The sequence below is a fragment of the Onychomys torridus genome, chromosome 4, assembly GCF_903995425.1.
Source record: "Onychomys torridus chromosome 4, mOncTor1.1, whole genome shotgun sequence".
In the NCBI taxonomy this organism is placed as follows: domain Eukaryota; kingdom Metazoa; phylum Chordata; class Mammalia; order Rodentia; family Cricetidae; genus Onychomys; species Onychomys torridus.
The window spans coordinates 147,572,305-147,591,509 of record NC_050446.1 but is presented as its reverse complement, the minus strand read 5'-3'; the positions used below and the strand labels follow the sequence as shown (position 1 = coordinate 147,591,509).

General features: G+C 41.9%; 1 protein-coding gene across 3 annotated transcripts in view; it reads right to left on the bottom strand.

Moving 5' to 3' along the window:
- Positions 1-19,205, bottom strand: part of Ralgapa2 (Ral GTPase activating protein catalytic subunit alpha 2) — a 277,458-nt gene that overhangs the window by 60,095 nt on the left and 198,158 nt on the right. For all 3 annotated transcript variants that reach the window (XM_036184593.1, XM_036184594.1, XM_036184595.1), the window contains one exon: positions 10,536-10,663. In XM_036184593.1, coding sequence (XP_036040486.1) covers positions 10,536-10,663 — 128 coding nt within the window. The remainder of the gene's footprint in view (positions 1-10,535; positions 10,664-19,205) is intronic.

The following is a 19,205-nucleotide window of genomic DNA, read 5'->3' as shown; positions in this document are numbered from 1 at the left end:
GGAAGATGAACTTCAAACCTTGTCTTTTAAATACAGAGAATTCAGTCTGTACAAGTCAGACTGAATTTTTCTTTTTCTACCCACTTTTAGAAATTCTCTTTGTTACTCTGAAGTTGGAGCCAATGAATTAACTAAGACAGCACAAAATAAAACAAAAATACAAGTTTTCCTAAGAATTGCTCAGGGTGAGTCCTTCCTGGTTATGATGGGTAACTTGGCATAGACAGAGGTTTTAATAGCCTCTACTTTCAGTAGGCTCCAGCACAAAGTGAAGAACTCTGGAAACAAAGGGTCTGTCTGGTCTGGCATAGATTTTGGTCTTTGAAAGTAACTGCTTTGATAATATTCCAAAGGAAATTTTAATTTATAGTACTTTGTGCTCCCAAATGTCAAGGTGAGGGCTACCTCTTGTAGATTTGCTGGAGTTATCTAGAGCCAGACAATGACCAGAAGTTTTCAGGATCTGTACTTTGTTAAGATTCATGCTGTTTCCCTCTACTGAAGAGTGTGGAAGGATCAGAAATCAGAGTGAATGTATGTCATTCCCAGGTATCTGTAAATGCTAAGACATTGTCGTTGACGGAATGACCTTTGGCTCTTTGAATATTCTGACACCAATAAATGTCGACTGCCTAGAAACGCTCTCAGCACCATGACAGAGGTAAGAGGGTCAGCACACACCCTCACATGCTTTTGACATGACAGCCATTTCCACTTCACTAACAGCTTTCTAATAGCAAAATGTATTTAGGGACAACGGTGGAATTTGTGTCATCATGACCAAAGGATTACGGTGCAAACCCGAGATTCTTCTGGGGCCCAGCAGGTTTCTGGTCCCTATGGAAACGAAACCTCAGACATTGTCCTCCACTCAGCTGGAGGATAAGGCTGGAGGCTTTTGTGCTCGGTGAGATTTCTTCCACAACCTTCCTGCAACAGACCCTAGTGCTTCCTCCCAACTCCTTTCTAATTGAGATGCAAATGCATCTCTCTGGCTGATTACACTTCCCTTAAAGCAACTGACGAATGCAGCTGTACCCAGAGTTTGTAGACTTTCCAACAAGTGACTTCAGCTGTCAGTATTTGCATGCTTGGCCTAGACCAGCCCACTGCCTGCTGGTCTCAGAACTTCCTTTGGGCATCACAGGCGTTTTTTTATTTATGTGCGTAAAATTTACACACATTAATAGTTAAAAAAAATAGCTGCCCGCCCCCATCCCAGCAATGGACTAGTAGGGCCCCAGGATATGGAACACCAAAGAAGCAGGGCTTTCTGGCAATTTCCCTCTGAGCCTGGACTGGGTCTGTCACTCCTTCCCGAAGGTAAGTCTCTCCTTGTAAGTTTTCTGACTTTAACCATCTTTGAGTTCAGTCTTTCTCCCCCAAATCTACTAAGTACTAATGGCTCAATGAAAACTGTTTACCAAATAGCCTTCATGTTCCTTTCACATTGTTCAACAGTGCATTAATTTCAAAGTAAAAAGTCCTTCAATAAATGTTAGGGGGTATCAGTGAAATCAATCAATCAATCAATCAATCAATGTGCAAGGACTGAGCGTAGGACCTTGTACGTTAGGAAAGTGCTCTACCACTGAGCTAAATTCCCACCTACAAAATTATTTTGAACACAATAAAAGGAAACATGTATAACATTATCATCCAATAAAATACTATTTCATATAGTACCTAATTTTCAAGAATTCTTCTAAAAACCCCTTTATGCTGTTTTTTTCCAATGTGCATCTGTTCCCTACCAGACAGCAAATACAGCAGGTACCCCAAGTGTTCAGGACAGAGCTAGAAATACACCTTTAAAACGGAAAAGCAGGGCCCACAAGGTACAGACATACACAGATGCATGCATAGGCTGTGTGGAGACCTACTTTTCACCCGAGACAATGAAGGCTCCAACACTGGGGAAAAAAAAGCAGCCGTGCAGTGGTGGTGCATGCCTTTAATCCCAGCACTCGGGAGGCAGAGGCAGGCGGATCTTTGTGAGTTCAAAGCTAGCCTGGGCTACAGCGTGAGTACCAGGAAAGGCACAAAGCTACACAGAGAAACCCTGTCTTGAAAACAACAACAACAAAAAAAATGCAATGTTATAAAGTATTTGGTTTTATCTTTTGATAACTGTTTTCCAAATGGGTTTACCAAATGAATGTTTTATTTCCTTCACTGCCTGCATGCCCCCCTCCATCTCTCAGCTGTACACATATATGCACAATGTACCCGGAGGTAAAGGGGAGAGTGACAGAAAGAGAAAGAAAACAAGGCATTCTGGGAACCTCACAGTATGGCTGGGAGCTGAATACTCAATGCAGAGGTGAGTGGATCTTGGCACAGACTTCAAAGGAACAAAGACTGTGTGGGTGAGATGGTGTGGGAGGATGGGAATCCATGTCACAGGAGAGACCCACGAGTAGCAAGTGAGGTGGGGTGCAGCAAAATGACCCTCGGGTCAGCAGAATGGGAAGCAGCATCCCTGCCCTAGCAGAGAGAGGGGAGCGACCCGGTTGAGACAGTGGCCAAGAGAGGAAGAGTCCAGGCTCTTGTGGACATTTTCTCAGGCACAGCATCAGCCTGGTTTCTTACAGACTGTTAGAAGGGTTAGTTTTCTTGAGATGAGGTCTTTTTAAGTGTCACTGAATACCAAAAAGTGAGTAAATAGTTCCTCTTTTTATGAAAGCTTCCCCTGCCATCAGGAGCTTCCTATAGGGTTCATGTCCGGGGCAGCTTTGACCCCAAAAAGCAGACCTTGGAACCCATTATTTATGGGAACCGGGCTGGCACCACAGTGAAAACGCCTAAAGGCAGCACTTCCTAGACTTCCTGAAAGAACTGGATGCTGCTTGGGACCTGATAGCCATGATGGTGGTGCTGGGACTAGGACTCACGAGGTGTGGACTATAGTGGCTGGAAGAACAGGTGTCTAGTAAAGAGGCTGGGTGCTACCAGCAGAATGGGACGAAGATCCAGGAGGTTCAGATATTATTTATTAGTATTATTTTATTTTTTGGTTTTTCAAAACAGGGTTTCTTTGTGTAGCCTTGGCTGCTGTGGAACTCACTCTATGAACTAGGCTGGCCTCAAACTTTGCTAACTTTAATAAAACTGTTGGATAGGAAGATGGGTAGGCGTAGTTCCAGAATTAAGGCACTGCAGTTCTGGCCACAGTGAAGTCACCCATCTCTCAGCATCCCATAGTTCTCATTCAGTGTCCACCAGGTGATCATGATACTTTGTCAAAGTTAAGATTTGTATTTGTAAGCTAAGCGCTGAAAAAAATGTAATGTGTTTTTGACACCCTACTCTTTGAGAACACATTATTTTTTGAAGTTTCAGGAGCTGTTTAATGATTTTAGTCTTACATATTTACAAGGGATCCAAGCAATGCTTCAAAATTCAGCCTTTAACCTTACTCAGAAAGGAGGGGAATATTTTCCTGTTCCCAGTTTTCAGTGCATCTTTTATTCAGGATGGTGTGTGTGTGTGTGTGTGTGTGTGTGTGTGTGTGTGTGTGTGTGTATGTGTGCATGCATGTGTGTGTGCGCGTGCATGCAAAGACACATCTCTATGGCTCTGAGCTCTGCTACATGTCTGCTCTGTGTGATGGTGGATGGGGGGGGGGTCGTCTGAACAAGGACTTTACTCGGAGGAGCCAATCTCCTTTCTTTTTGGTGTATTCTCTGTGCCATGACAGCTCCAGAAGATGGGAACTCTGGGGACATTATTATGAGTGTTGACCCTCTAAGTGCTTGGGGCTCCTCCTTTAATCTTAATGTACAGATTTTCAAACTCGAATTTACCAGAAACCAACTTCCTGAACAACTACTTTGGTTGCTCTTTCATGCCTGTCCTTTTTCTTTCTCAGGGAAATCATTTCAATTTTATTTACTTATTTGTTGGTTTTGAGGCAGGTCTCAAGTGTCCTAGCCTTGGATTTGCTATGAAGCTGAAGGTAAACTTGAACTCCTGACATCCTGCCTCCACCTCCGGGTGCTGAACTACAGGTGTGAGCTACCATACCCCGTGTAACTTAAAAATCTCATTGTTAGGAATCTCCATTCCTTCTTTCTTTCTTTTCTTTTTGTCCTCCTTTTCCCTCATGGGAAAATTACACCCCTCTCAACTTTAGTTTCTGCACTGTGCTTCCCAAACGTCTAGAGTCTAGTCTACTTCACTTTTCTCCCATTCATATACAAACTCAAGGACAAAGCCACGACTTTCTGCAACACTCAAAGTCACAACATGCTTTCCAACTGTTAAAGCATGGATGCTAGGTGGTACATTTTTGGGGTTCCCTTCCAGTTTTCTGAAAGATGAGACTATCTCCCAAATGTTAGCACCTACAGTAGAATGTGCTTTAGAGTCAACACCAAGCAGTAGAAAGACCCATTACAACTCCTTTTCTTGTAGGTCTGTTTAAAAGTACCAATTCTGTTTTTGCTTTTTCTTTCTTTTTTTTTGTTTTTGTTTTTGTTTTTAAGACAGGGTTTCTATGTGCAACTCTGGCTCAAACTCACAGAGATCCACCTGCCTCTGCCTCCCGAGTGCTGAGATTAAAGGTGTGCGCCACCCCTGCTCAGCCTAGAGGTTCCAGTTCTTAAAGCACCACCACCCATCCTTCCATCAGCAATTGCCCCTGCCATTCAGTCTACTTAAATCCCGTCTCCCTTACTACATTGGTTTCACTCTGTAAGTGTTCAATCCCACCCTAAAGTGTTTTCCTTCTCTCTGGCGCTGTAATTACCTGGTATGTCTTGACTCCTCCCTTGTAGTAACTCAGTTCTTGGTCTTCTTACACACAACTTTCCATGTAAATACTTGACACTATTGACTCCAGGGATGGATGAAGCCAACTGCTAGGCTCTCTTGCTTGGCCAGTTTGCTGAAAGCAAAGCTTCCTTTGCCTCCTCTTTGCTCCCCTTTCCTATGTCTTTAGACCTACCTGTTCTTTCAAAGTCTACTCTGTAATTGCTCCACAGAAGGTTATCTATGGTTACACACTGAATGTGCCCACCCCTGCATAGATTCTAATCTATCCCCTTGCCTCTGCTACAGACCAGGCCCCATTCTCTCTCAGAACTCTTTCCACAGCTCTGTGAATGCTCTCACTGCCTCTGACTTCTCTGTGTGCCTGTACCTGCATGTGCATATCCTATGCTCTGCCATATAGAAGCATCTGTCATTCTCATATGTAATGGGCTTCATAGCCTGGTCCATGAACAAACAGTGTCCTCTCCCTTGGAATATCTTACTCACATTTATATTCTTAGTGACTAGGATGGTGCCTGGCACAGGAAAGGAAAGCTGCAAATGTTGGTGAATGCATAACTGGTTGTGCATGGCAAAATAAAACACATGGTATGGCTTGGTTTCCTTTCTGTGGTGCAGGGGAGATGGGCAGAAGCATCAAAGGTCTGTCCTGGAGGAAGAGCTCAGGCTCCCACTGGAGAAGAAAGAACCTGGATTGGCAGAGCTTTAGAGAGGGGGTCATTTTTGAAGCTGTGTAAACTGGGAGCAGAATCTAGTGATGCTATTAAAGTCACATGTCTAAGAGAGAAACTCTAGTATTACCAAATGTTTATGTACCTGTTAGCTGAAAATGAAAGCAAATCTTACTCGTGACAGAAGGAGGCATACAACTATGTCATCATAGGCAACACCAGTTCTGTCCATTAAATACTAATACTTCCAGAGAGTAGAGAGGGCAAAAACGCCACTGAGTTCTACTGAAGTGGACGTTTATCCTAGAAAGCCACCATCTGCTTGATTCGTGGTGAACTCCTCCTAATGGGCATATTGCATATGGTGAAGGAACCTTTTCCCTGAAACAAGTTCTCTGACCAGAATGAAAGCCCTTGGCTCAAATGGTTATAGAAACTTCCTATCAGCAGACCACAGTTTTGTTTTGGAATTTTTAGTTGGCTTGGGAACTATAAACATAACATGTGGCAAGCTTCCCACTTACTGTGCTCTAGGCACAGGAACAGGCCCTGCCTGCCTGTGAGCAATAGAAAAGGCAGATGGTAGGTGAGCTGGTTCTCAGTGGTACAGTGGCCACAGGATGAAGGCATGCTTGGCAGATTTGATTCAGCCCACTGAGGAGGTTACAGGAAAGCCTACAAGACACAAAAGGCTGAGCACCATTAGGGGGTGCTTTCTACACATAGCCCTACTGTGTTCACATTTTTTTAACAGGAGATAATGATATTTTTTCAGTCCTCTATGTGACTCTACCACATAGTTCCAACTGTTTGATCAATTAGACAAGAGAATCTCACACAGGAACTCCTTTGATATTGACCCTAAGCTAGATTTACTGCTAAAAAACAAAACAAAAAAGCCCCAAAGACAAATTTGGTTGGGCGGTGCTTCCAATTCCCAATTAATTAGAAGTGTATTTTTTTTAACATTACAGAGTCAAATTGACACTTAACTGTCCACGTTTCTGCTATTAATTAAAATGTACATGAAAGTGGATCTCAATCAAGTTTATTCTAAGGAAGTTAAATATCAATCGTCTGAGGAGAGGATTGGGTGGTAGAAATAACGAAGTGATTTCACTGGCTCTCTGCTTCGGCTATCATCAGCTCCGCATGGGTCAGCGGGCAGTCACTACACAAAAGAGCAAGTGCTTCCACCTAAGGAGTTACAAAGGTCTGAACTAAACACCATGGCCTTTGTTCACAAAATGGCCATTTGGACACCTAGAAAGTGAGTGACATTGAGATGAAATGAGCAGCTTGTCAATGTTTGATTTCACAACTATAATCTACATATTAAAAGCAAAAGGCCTGCGTGACAAGGAAGTTCTTATTGCTCAGTTCTGTGCCTTGCATCTCAGGGGAACAGGTATCAGTAATTCTTTCTCTGATATTTGGTCTTTAAGTGAAGTTTTCTTCTAGGGCAGCAGACACAAGCTGCTTCCTTCCTTAATGAGTCTGAGTTCACACCAATACAGCTGTGCTAAGGGATATATTGCCTGACTTTAGGGAAAAAACAACAACCACACACACACACACACACACACACACACACACACACACACACACACACACACACACCTACCAATGCCAGATATTTGGAACCAAAGTTCCTCAACTTGTACTGGGGATTTCAGGCAGGGCTTCAGGGCCACATGGCTTGAGCAGCTGGACATGAGAACCTGTTTCCTCAATGACTAAGATGTCATAAAAGCTAAGAGGTCACATTCTTCTGCCAAAGCAGAACTTGCTTTAAATGTGGAAAGAAAGCAGCAATGAGTGACCACAGAGCCATGAGCAACCAAAGAACCCCATCAAACCCGTCCTTAGCTGCATTACTCCCTTGTAGTAGCCAATCATTTGCTCTGCAAACTACCACAGAAGCAAAGAGATTACAGGGTGACCCAGGTTTCTCTGCCCATCAATGCTTTCTTGCTCAGCAGCAAACTAACAATGGAGAGGGCTGCTAGAATAGACATACAAGAACAAAACATGTATAGGTAAAATTGTTTTGTGCAGTGTTTTTACTAAGAATAAAACATATGCACACATGAGCTATGGCATATCAACTGCAAAATTCCATTGATTCTACATGATGAGTATACAGCTTATAGATTTGCTATTGAGTTAGTATTATATAATTTAGAATGATGAAAAAATCAAAAATCTGCTGCCAAAAATTTAAAATTTAACACTCTTTTACTTTGGGTGATGATAAATAGAAAACATGGGAGGACAGCAGAAAAATGGATAGTGATTTATACTTCAGGACCTTTCAAGGCACTTTCTCCTCTCTTGAAAGAGGAGCACCACATGCTCAGTCCTCATTGGTCAGTGGCACTGATCAAGAGACATCCAAGGGGTCTGCATAGGTTTGTAGGGTGTGGTGGCACCTACACCCCTTGCCTACCCACTGTCTACTGGGCATCCCTGGCTGGACCCTCTAACATGCTGTTCTAAGATAAGAACTCTGAGGTGCATGCAAGCTAGAAGTCTGAGAAGCTTATTTAGGGGTCACCTAGAATGCCATTCCTACCATGGCTGACTCTTTGGTCCATCACAGGCAACCTGATAGACCTGAACATGTACAGGATTCATGCAATGTAGATGTACCCCTCCCTCCCAGCACTGTATTTTGGGTCCTCTGCCCAGAATGTTACCTATGCTTCTGAAGACAGTTTCCCTCTCATTCTTCAATCTCTGCCTTAGAGAGGGCCCCCTTATCCTGATTCTTGTTCACCCCAACTCTCAGTTTCACTTGTTCTCAGAAAAGAGCACTCCTTAGGTTTCAATTCTAAAAGGTGTGCATAAGGACTTGGCTCCTGAATCCCTGCTGTGCTGTGGTAGCCCTAGCTTCTAGCATGGAGTTGGCAGACAGTCCAAGAACTGTTTGTTTGGTAAATGAAGAAATGCAATTAGCACTCAGAATTAGGACTGGTTACAATATTCAATGTTTTTCAAAATTCAAATATATGAATATATGCAGCAGCGAATTCCGGTATCACTCTGATACTGAAGTAGTCCAGATGTTCCCCAGAGCACTCGGAGGACTCAATGTTCTAGTGAACATTGCAGGGGCAGCTGACACAGGCATAAGGATACAGTTGTAAAACTTAGTGAGGATGTTACAGTACAAGAATCTCCCTTTTCTCCCTCCCATTTCCTCATTTTGATTATATTCCTTATTTCTGACAGAGAATTAACAGTTCTACAGACAGAAACAGTCATTGTATGATCAGAAAGTTTTTCTCACATGACTACATCTGGCTAAAGATTGGCTTATATCATCTGATTTACTGTTTTAGATCATTTATTTGAATAACTAATTAAAGAATATACAGAAGAGAAAAATATTTCAAACTTTATAATGATCAATATAACAGGTCTTGTTATTATTTTTTTCCTCCTTTTAATACTAAGTTGTCCTCTAGGATGTCAAATTGTCTATTTTGTGGGCTATTTTTGGGTACTAGCACCCACAGTCATGATATGATTTCCTTGAGGTTTTTATGGAGATACTGATCATTATCTTTCCAACTTTTAAAAATACTGTTTTTCCTAAATCTGACAGCTCCAAAGGCACCTAGTTACCATTCAGCAAAATGGCAAAGCATTTATGTTGTGATGTGCTTGATAAGTGGAGGGTGACAGGATTAAACAAACGAACAAACAAACCACAGCAGACTTCTACAAAATAGGATGCTCTTGTTTTCAAAGGACTTTTGTTGCCTTGGTCCAGCATCCTTGACAGACAGGTATCTAGCTCATCCCAGCTCACATGTCAACTGACAGATCAGTTGTTGGACAGGTCTTTTTCATTTTTGTCAATTAGTTCCTATAAGCTGCAGTTTGTGTGAAATAAAAACTCCACGCTGGAAGAGAAAGTGGCAGCAGCTATAGATTATGTCTGGAGTGTTCTGGAAGTCTCTGCAGTGAGTGCTACTTCCAAACACTCCCCACCAGCCTGGACAAAGAGGGAGAATGTGCTGGAGGGAATAATGCAGCCTGGCCCCAGGGGAGGGACCAGATGGGACCTCAGAGCTCTTTTCTACTACTAATTTCTATGATAATTTTAAGTTGCCACATGGCATATGTATTTTTTAAAATCTAAAGGCAGGATATTAGTCAACCGAATGACCAATATTTTAATGAAAGGTATGTCACAAACTGTATCCCTTTACACGTTATTTTTCACTCTCCATCTACCCACTAATTATACCTCACTTATAATTAGGCTGGGAGAAGTCTATGGAGAGAGGTCACACAGAATGTGTTTTAAATCATTATCAATGCCAATTAGAAACAAAGAAATTCTAAGTTTTACTAGGAAGTCAGATGGTTTTTGTAGTGGTTTTACAAAGTCACTCATGTTAATCTTTGTCTTTTCTTATAGTTAGAGATCACATGTGAATTTAAGGATACACATGCCAATTAATGCTTGAAAGAAAAATTAGAAACATGAAATTTCTTCTGTTTTCAGAGATGAGGTCAGGGATTAAAAGAAGAAATATTAATGATTGGAGAAAATTACAAAAAACAATTTTCTTTCTACTCTTACTGATGAATCCAGACACAAATGATTCAGGGACTCCCTTCGCTCCCCTCTCTGCTAGGTGTGATTTCTCCTTCCTCTGTTGTAGCTGGATCATTCAGAACTCTGCATTTCTCAGGTGCGGTGTACAGTTTCTGGTTTATCAGTCATTTCATTTGCTTTTGCTCTCTGGTGCTCTGAAAGAGACTTGCAATGATTTGCTCCATATTCCTTTCTACACGGTGGAATGTGACTCGAGATAGAAGGAGAGACTGACTCTGGGGAAAACCCCAGAAGCCATGGGCTTGACCATCATGACAGTCACAGCCTCTCAGACTCGTGAACAAACTAGGAAAACAAATTCTATATTCAACGCAGCACAATATCACTGTATTTCATAGAAATCAACAAACAGCACCACAGCCGGGGCCTGAAGCCCACTTACCTCTCCTGAAAGCTTGCCAGGAATCCTACCCTGGGGAGGGTTAATAAGTTACCTATGTACAGCAAAAAGATACAAGCTCTGATAGAGTGGGATGAGGCACTTCACCGCTCTGCTGGCATTGATGCACGTGGCACAGATAAGGCTTGGCAGCAGCTTCCCACTCACGATGGCTCCATCGAACAGGGGCCCAAAGAATGGAACCTAGGATTCATAACAGAAACACTGTTCAGAGCCAGCAACAGTTCGGGCAGAGGTTAGAGAACTGATGCTCACTGTGAAAGGCAGGTGAACTCACAGGCTCTCACCCAGAGCACGGTGAGAGCCTTCAAGTCAGCGAGCACAGGATTGTCCCACCAGGCTTTTCCACAAGGACTTTCTAGAAGGCCCTTTACATGGCAAATTATGAAGTTTCCCCCTACTATTATGCACTATCAGTCACAGAAGTGGCATTATTCTTTCTACATGCCTATGCCATGGTACAGTGCATGGTACACAGATGTACTTCCTGCCACTCTCCTATTTACAGTCTTCATTTTCTTAATTTTCCATCCTCTGCTTCCAAGATCCTGCAACATCCTCACTCATTTCTGCTTTTAAGAGAGACTTGGTTTTCTTTTGCTAGATCCATTTCCATCATGTGGGCAAACCATAGTGTTCATGGATGTCTTTTTTGAGTTTCTTTCTTTTCTCTTCCTTTCCCCTCTATTAGAATTTCATTAATTCTACTCACTAACATGGAGGCTGTCAGCTCTGTGAGATTTGGAACTGGATCTGGCTAGTAACTCATATACACCTACAATTTCTCTTGATTTTTCATTAATTTGCACAATATTTATTATATGATAGACCTTTTATTCTAATCTATTCACTAAACGGGCATGGGAATAACACACACACAAAATTTGTGCTATAGCCTAACTCCAAGTTTATTACAGATTTCAGAAAACAGTTAAATACATACAGTATATGATGTGTAAAATAGAAGATAATGCAGAGACAAGCAAAGGACTTTTGAGAGGATGTGTATCTCCAATTATATCAAAATGAGAGGGAGGGTTTTAATGGAAGATGGTTCATGGCAACTCTACAGGAGATGGAGGAATGGACCAGGAGAGATGAGGACTATGGATGGAAGGGCATTCCATGAAGATCAACAGGTGTCCAGCTTGCAATAGAAATGGAACTGGTGTGTTTAAGCAAAGGACAGGAGTCACAGTTGCCACAGCCACATTATTAGAGGGAAAACCAGGAGGGAGAGAAGTCAGGAAGGAAACAAGAAGAGCTTTGTAGGAAATTGTAAGAATCCTCAATTTCTACTCTAAGGAAGACAGAAGCCTTCTAGAGGGTTTTAGAGAAGTGGAGAACACCATCTAACTTACATTTGTGTGTATGTGGTACGTATACATGTTTGTGCATATACATACATGTGCACATGAGTGTGTATGCATGTAGAGACCAGAGATGGACATTGGGTGCGTTCCTCAGTCACTCTCCATCTCATTTTGTAGAGACAGGGTCTCTCACTGAACCTGAAGCTCACTTAGCAATAACAGTAAGTATAAGTGGAGTCACAATGATTCAGGCCAGTAGTCCCAACAACTTGGGAGGCTGAGGTGGAGGACTATGAGCTAAAAGCTAATCTGGGCAATATTGTCAATATATTTAAAAAAAATTCCACACATCCACATGTATAGAGAGAACAACTCTAACAAAAGATGTGCAAGACATATATGCTGTGGGATGTTCTGTATGCTTTGAATATGTGTTGCTCTGATTGGTTGATAAATAAAACACTGATTGGCCAGTAGCCAGGCAGGAAGTATAGGTAGGATAAGCAGAGAAGGAGAATTCTGGGAAAAGGAAGGCTGAGTCAGGAGACACAAGCCTGCTGTCCAGGGAGCAGCATGTAATGGCACACAGCTAAAGCCATTGAACATGTGGCAACATACAGATTAACAGAAATGGGCTCAGTTTAAGTGTAAGAGCTAGTCAGTAGTGAGTTTGAGCTAATGGCTGAGCAGTTTTAATTAACATAAGTGTCTGTGTAATTATTTTATAAAAGGCTGCGGGACTGTGGGTGAGAAATTTGTCCTGACCTCGGGCCAGGTAGGACACAGAAAAATTTCAGCTACACATATATACTTAAAAGTACCCAAGAGAGGTACTTTTTCATGAAAACCTGAATAAATTCAAAGTACAATCTTCATGGGCTAGAAGTTTCAATACTGTTTAAGATGTCAATTCTTCTGGAATCAAGATTTAGATTCTAACACAAATTCAACTAAAATTCTGGGTAGACATGTACTAGGTGCTTCTAAATTCATGCAGAAGTGGAAAGTTAGAAATTAGCTATGATGGTAATGAGATGATTTATATTTTTGACTTCGAGGAATAATATAAAATTATAGTAATTAAGATATCAGAACAGTGGTATCAGGATAGATAAATTGACAAAACAAAATATATTGCCAGAGAATAGGGCCACATATTTACAGCAACTATTTGACAATAAGGCACTACATTAATTTTATTGGGAAAAGGAAATTTATTTCAATAAAGACTCTGTAACAACTGGGTAGCCGTGTGGAATAACTGAACCCTGACGTCCATTTCATCACACACACACACACACACACACACACACACACACACACACACACACACAATGAGCTGGGTTATAGACAGAAAATTAACACTAATCTTACAAAGGGGATGCTGAGATGGTTCACTGGGGAAAGGCCCCTGCTGCCAAGTCTGATGACCAGAGTCGACATCCAAAACATACCCTAGATTTCTACAAGTTTTCCTCTCACCTCCATCTTATTGGGATACAGATTCCCATCACTCATGAATATGTTTCCAAATCTTTCAACAGACTACCAGGGAAACAAACAGTGTGCCAGAATAATAGAACATCATGACCAAGCTAGATATATCACAAGAAGGTATGTGTGAGTTTCCATTAAAAATTAATGTGTATACTTAAACACATTAATGTATTAAATGAGAAAAGTAGGATGATCATTTCAGAAGATGGTTTTAAAATAAGTTTCATTAAATTCAAATTCTATTTATAAAATTTCTTAGCTATCGAATACAAAGCAACTTGTTAAGCATTTGAGTATCGCCATTCTTTTGGCCTGCTGCTCGTGTATTCTGTCCTATTTTATAGCTGTGCTTTGAATAAAGTTTCCTTGCTACTTTGCAGGACAAAAACAAAAAACCAAAAACAATGTGCACTACCCATCTACTAAACTATGGCAATAGTGAACCACTGAAAGGCTGTTATGTGAGAGTGAATGACAGAAGAACTTTTCATTAGAGAGTTTTGCCAGGATAGGAGAGAAAGAAAGGAGTATGTGTGGATATGATGAGTTGGAAGGAAATAATCAAAACTGTTATTATTTTAGTTGTTAGATTATTACATGATTATGTAGTATAATTATAATAAAAGGCCTATGGGAAATGGTCAAAACTAGACAGATATCAACAGATAAAGAATGGACTCACAAAACTACTTTTCTATCCTCAGCAACAACTGTTCAGAAAATAAAATGATTGCATATATTATCATGATTATTATAACATCATAAAATATGGACTTCAGAGATCTTATAGGTCATACAGAGAAAAGAAAAATCACAAAACCTTCCTAGAACTAGTCTAAGTAAATGAGATGATCACGCTCTCTTGCATATATCTGCTCTATCTGACAAGAAGACTCACCAACACTATCACTTCCTCTTACAGATTCACTCAAGGACTCAATGCAGTGCATGGTACAGAGATGACAGAGGTTAAGGGAAGTAAAGACATTCCTTAGGAAGAATGGGGTAGGGGCTTGCTTCAGTTGTAGGAAAGCATGCTCTAAACTGTAGCATAAGACAAGATACTAGGACAGTTCATACAGGACCCATGGAACCAAAGGAGGAGTCACACTCTCTTTTACTGTATGATGATCACTGAAAACTCATTTATGGAGCTACTTGGGACACATAACCCCGTGAGGTAGTGATGCTGACTTGTGAGATGTGGCAGATCCCAGGAACCAGTGACTCCCAAGAGGGTGGTAATTCTTTTGTAATTAGAAACTGAAGTCTAGGTCTAAGGAGACAGCGGGGCAGGGCCTTCCACTTTACTCTAGTTCTCCCATTCCTCTGATGGTTGTCTGATTTCTTTGGACAACTCAATGCAGTAACACTCCTACTAGAAGACATGGCGCTCTCTCCAATGGCTACTGGCTACTTTGGGCTCTGGGATCCCTGTACACTGAGACAAACAGTAAAGAGGGTTACGGGTGAGTGGCCCTACCCAAGGGAAACAGTGCTGCTGTTGCACAGTGGGGACAGGAAACAGAAAGCTCCTGAGGCGCCCCCTCCTGGTCTCATACTCAACGGTGAAGTTAATGAAAGGTAACATCTGGAGTCCTGATCAGACCTGGATTCAAATGGTTCATCCATCTAAACCTTCTGAACAACTCCTGGGTGTCTTATCCTAGTATGGTGACCAAAGCCTAGGTATTAAGATTTTCCATGAATGTTAATAAACTGGCTTTCCTTACCATCTAGCTGCAAGATGAAGATAGCTATGGTGTGCCTGCCATGTCTTCCATGACTAAATGATTCACAGCTCTGGCTGAGGAAAAAAGCATGCATCTAGAAAGTACAGCCCAAACTAATTTATACCTATCAGACTAGGTGCAGAGCAGGACATTTTCACATCCAAGTTCTCTTATTGGCCACCCGTGAACACAAAGGCAGCTTTTTGCTGAGAAGTAGTGATTCCAAAGTTCATGGCACCTGTTAACACTGTGAAGCACATTGGCCTAAGGGTGTATCCAGCTAGCTAGGGCGAGGACAATATTTGGGAAAAATCCCCATTGGATCTATAAGAACTAATCCCCGAGGACTCAGTTGGAACATTTTGATGCTTCCAACCAGAGCAGGGCAAATGCTTCACAGACAACTTTGAGCTTTTAGAACCAGACTATTGCCAGTATGGGCTTACTGAGATCTAGTCCATGATGAAAACTTCCTTCTTTCCTAGTTGGCCAGTTATACATCCCAATGCTTCAGGCATTGCACTCCTAACAAAGACATGGCCATGATTTTTGTGTCTGGCTCTTTGGCACTGACTTTATCATGCAAGAAGACAGTAATGGAATGCAAAGGTTTTGAATGTTTCTGCTGAACATATTTGTCTTTCATGTGGATACAGAATGGATACTCTGAAGCACACAAAAAATGAGAAAACCTTCATTATTACACATCTACATACAGAGGCTGCAGACGTAATTTTTAGGTGGTCCTTGAAAGTTAGGTGGCCAGAGACTAAAATGGCAAAGTCAGGTAGAGGGAGACTACAAGCTTTTATACTAGGAGCATACCTGCTTACAGCACAGAATGATGGGTATAAAGAAAGGACCTGAGAGGTTAAGAACAACTACCATAACGAGCACAACTATTATGAAGTAGTAAGCGTCACTGCAACTGTGAATTTGGAAATAACTTTAGATTCAGAGGCTAAGTAGTGAGGCTATTAAGAGTGTCTGCATGTGTGGGGAAAGGGGCACATGGAGAGCTGTCAGCGGCTTGACAGACCAAAACAGCTTTCCCCATAAATGCTTGGTCAAGGATAACTCCCTACTCCCCGCAAAAGAGGTCCCAGCTGCTCTAAAGGAGAATGCTTCATCTAGACTTAAACAGAACATTCAGAGGGTTGATTAGACTACAGATAATGTGTTTTCCGACATTTCCCACCAATCTTCTAAGCAAACCTAAAAGTACTAATGAACAGTCATGAAAGGATCATATACCATTTGTGGAATAAAGAAGTATCAATATGAGAGGCCAAAAGGGAGAAGTAGCTTCTAGGTAAGCAGAGACCATGCAGAACAAAGGCTGGTCCTGCTCTAGGGAAGAGCAACAGTAGGACACTGTCCAGGGCTTCCTGTACGACCAGAACACACCACCTGTAAGTACCTCTCTACCTCTGAGAGCTACAACTCGATATCTCGTCGAAGCTTTCCCCTTGGGGAAGTCCACAATCCCACAGGAATTATGAACTGAAAGGGAGTATTTGCACTTCCATGTCTATACCTGAGATACTCTAGTGGAAGACAGATAAGTCAATTAAAAAGCTAGTATTAGAAGACAATTCTTCTGTTTGGGAAAAAATAATAAAAATTGTGGAAAGTACAACATGTTATATGTGCAGCACTTTTCATATGCTCTGTGGTTCAGTGTAGGATGTGGCAAGGGGACACAGATGTCTTCAAGAGAATACAGCTCTGTTTAAGGGAAACTCTCTAAGGATTGCGCTGCTCAGGATATGGCTAGTTGAATTTGTGCTAATTTCCTGAAAGATGAGAGAACACAGATTTAAACTATTTTGCAGTGCCTGGGGTAGACACAGTAAATAATTTCCAAGTAATGAGCAAGTCCTGTTGGGAAACAACATGGCACCTCAATGAATGTCTTATAAGTAGGCTGATCACTTCATTTGCCCTACATACATAATTAATCTACATAATTAATCTATGTTTTATTTAGCTAAGAGATTGTATTAAGCACAGACAAGGGGTTTTAAAAGCTTAGGAACATCTGAGTTGATGAATAAAATGAAGTTCTGAGCTTAGTGCTTTAACACAGAGCATGTAGTTCTTCCAACTCTTCTATATCCCCATTTTTACAGAGAAATGATAAAGAATGGAGTGGCTTGCTCCTTTTCTCAAGGTCATCTAAGTCAAAATAGTGGTCCAGACTCTACTGTGACTCAAGAGCCTTTGCACAGCCTGCCGGGCCCCTCTTTTTTGCTTCTCTGATGCTGGCCACATAGGATGTTTTTCTTTCTTCACTCCTGAAGCTCAGGCTTACCTCAGGACTTTGTCCTCTCTGTCTGTCCTCCCTGCTTCACACTTGATGAGGGCTGGAACACCTGCTCCACTGGGTCCCAGCTCAATTATCACAACCCAGGGAGCCTCTGTCCACACGAATCACTGTGCAATAGTCCTTTATCTCTGATCACTTTCATTGCCTGAAGTTGACTGACATTGTTAGCCCATCTTTCTTCTTATTAGTGCTAGCATGGCATATCCTTCATTAGCATTTATTTAAAGGTCTTTACTTGGTGACTTATTGTTGGGCCTCCTCCTCCTCCTCCTCCTCCTCCTCCTCCTCCTCCTCCTTCTCCTCTCTCTCTCTCTCTCTCTCTCTCTCTCTCTCTCTCTCTCTCTTTCCCCCTTGACAGTGCCTGTGTTTTTTTTCCTAGTGTTAATATTGAATTTGAGGCTTGTTCATTCATGCCATTAAGTTTGTACTTTATGACCAAGCTACACCTCCAGCCTCTGTCTTCTCTTTTAGCTCATATATTTAGGACACTGATTATAAAAAAGACACTGTAGTACTGGCTGTCCTGGAACTCTCTCTGTATTCCAGGCTGGCCTCAAACTCACAGAGATCCACCTGCCTCTGCCTCCTGAGTGCTGGGATTAAAGGCGTGCGCCACCCCTCCCCCATCCCCCAGTGAAGCATTTCATTTTACCTTCATGTATTTCTTCCCTAAAACTATCCTTTTTTATGTAGATGTATGTATCTTCTTTGTGTGTATGTGTGTGTGGGGTTGTTTGAGTATGTGTGCATGGACATGTATGAAGGCCAGAGGTCAATATCAGTTACTTATCACATTCTCTTGGAACCTGGAGCTCACCAACTTGACTACCCAGGGAGCTCTGGAGATCCTCTGCCTCTGTCTCCCTCAACTTGGGTCCTCATGTTCATGTGACAAGCACTCTCCTGACAAAAACAGTCTTTTCTTTTTTCCTTCTGTGTGAAGAATTTACCATTTAGTGCAGGATATCCTATGGGGCATAAATTCCCTGAAAACTTGTCTGGTTGAGGATGTCTCAACTTTTGAAGGATCATTTCCACAGACACAGAATTCTGGGCAGTCTTTTCTTCCATCACCCCGAGTGCATGGGTCTCCTGTGTACAGCTCCCATCTCTTCTTGTTGACATGGCTTCTTAGGAGAAGTCCCATGCAGTGTGACTGTGTGCGTCTCTGCAGTTGTTTGTTTCCCCACGGCTTCATCGAGACTTCCTGTTGGTTTTCTGGCTTAGGCCTTGGTGTACTTTGGTAGAACTAAAGCAGCCTGCACACCACCTATCCTTTCCTTCTGTTTCCTTTGCTCCGTGACACCCACTCCTACTAGAAAACTCTTTCGACAACTGATTCACACATTTATTGGCTCTTTCCACACTGCTAGACCCATGCATCAAGGACAAACACCAAAAAACAAAGAAACAACAATAAACCCCAAGCAAAGTCAGAAAAAGAATTACAAGAACAATTTCCTACTATGTTTAGCAATTCGGTTGGCAAGTTTATTTATATTTTTTAATAAGTAAGTGTTCTTGGCCGGGTGTGGTGGCACACGCCTTTCATCCCAGCACTTGGGAGGCAGAGGCAGGTAGATTTCTCTGAGACCCTGACTCAAAAAAGAAAGGTAAGTGTTCTTCCTCATGTACCTGTACGAAAGAAGGACAACATAGAAGACAAACAAAGTACTAAATTTCAAGTTTAGTCTAGCAAATATACTTCGCAGGTAGTGGGCTCTTTCTTTCCACAGTGGAGGCCAGCACATTCCCAATACCCCGTTCCCCTGTCAGCAGGTGTGCACCCACATGCAGGACCTTAGGAAGCTGCATGAGGAGGGGCCTGGAGATGTCCTGTCTCCTGGGTCAAA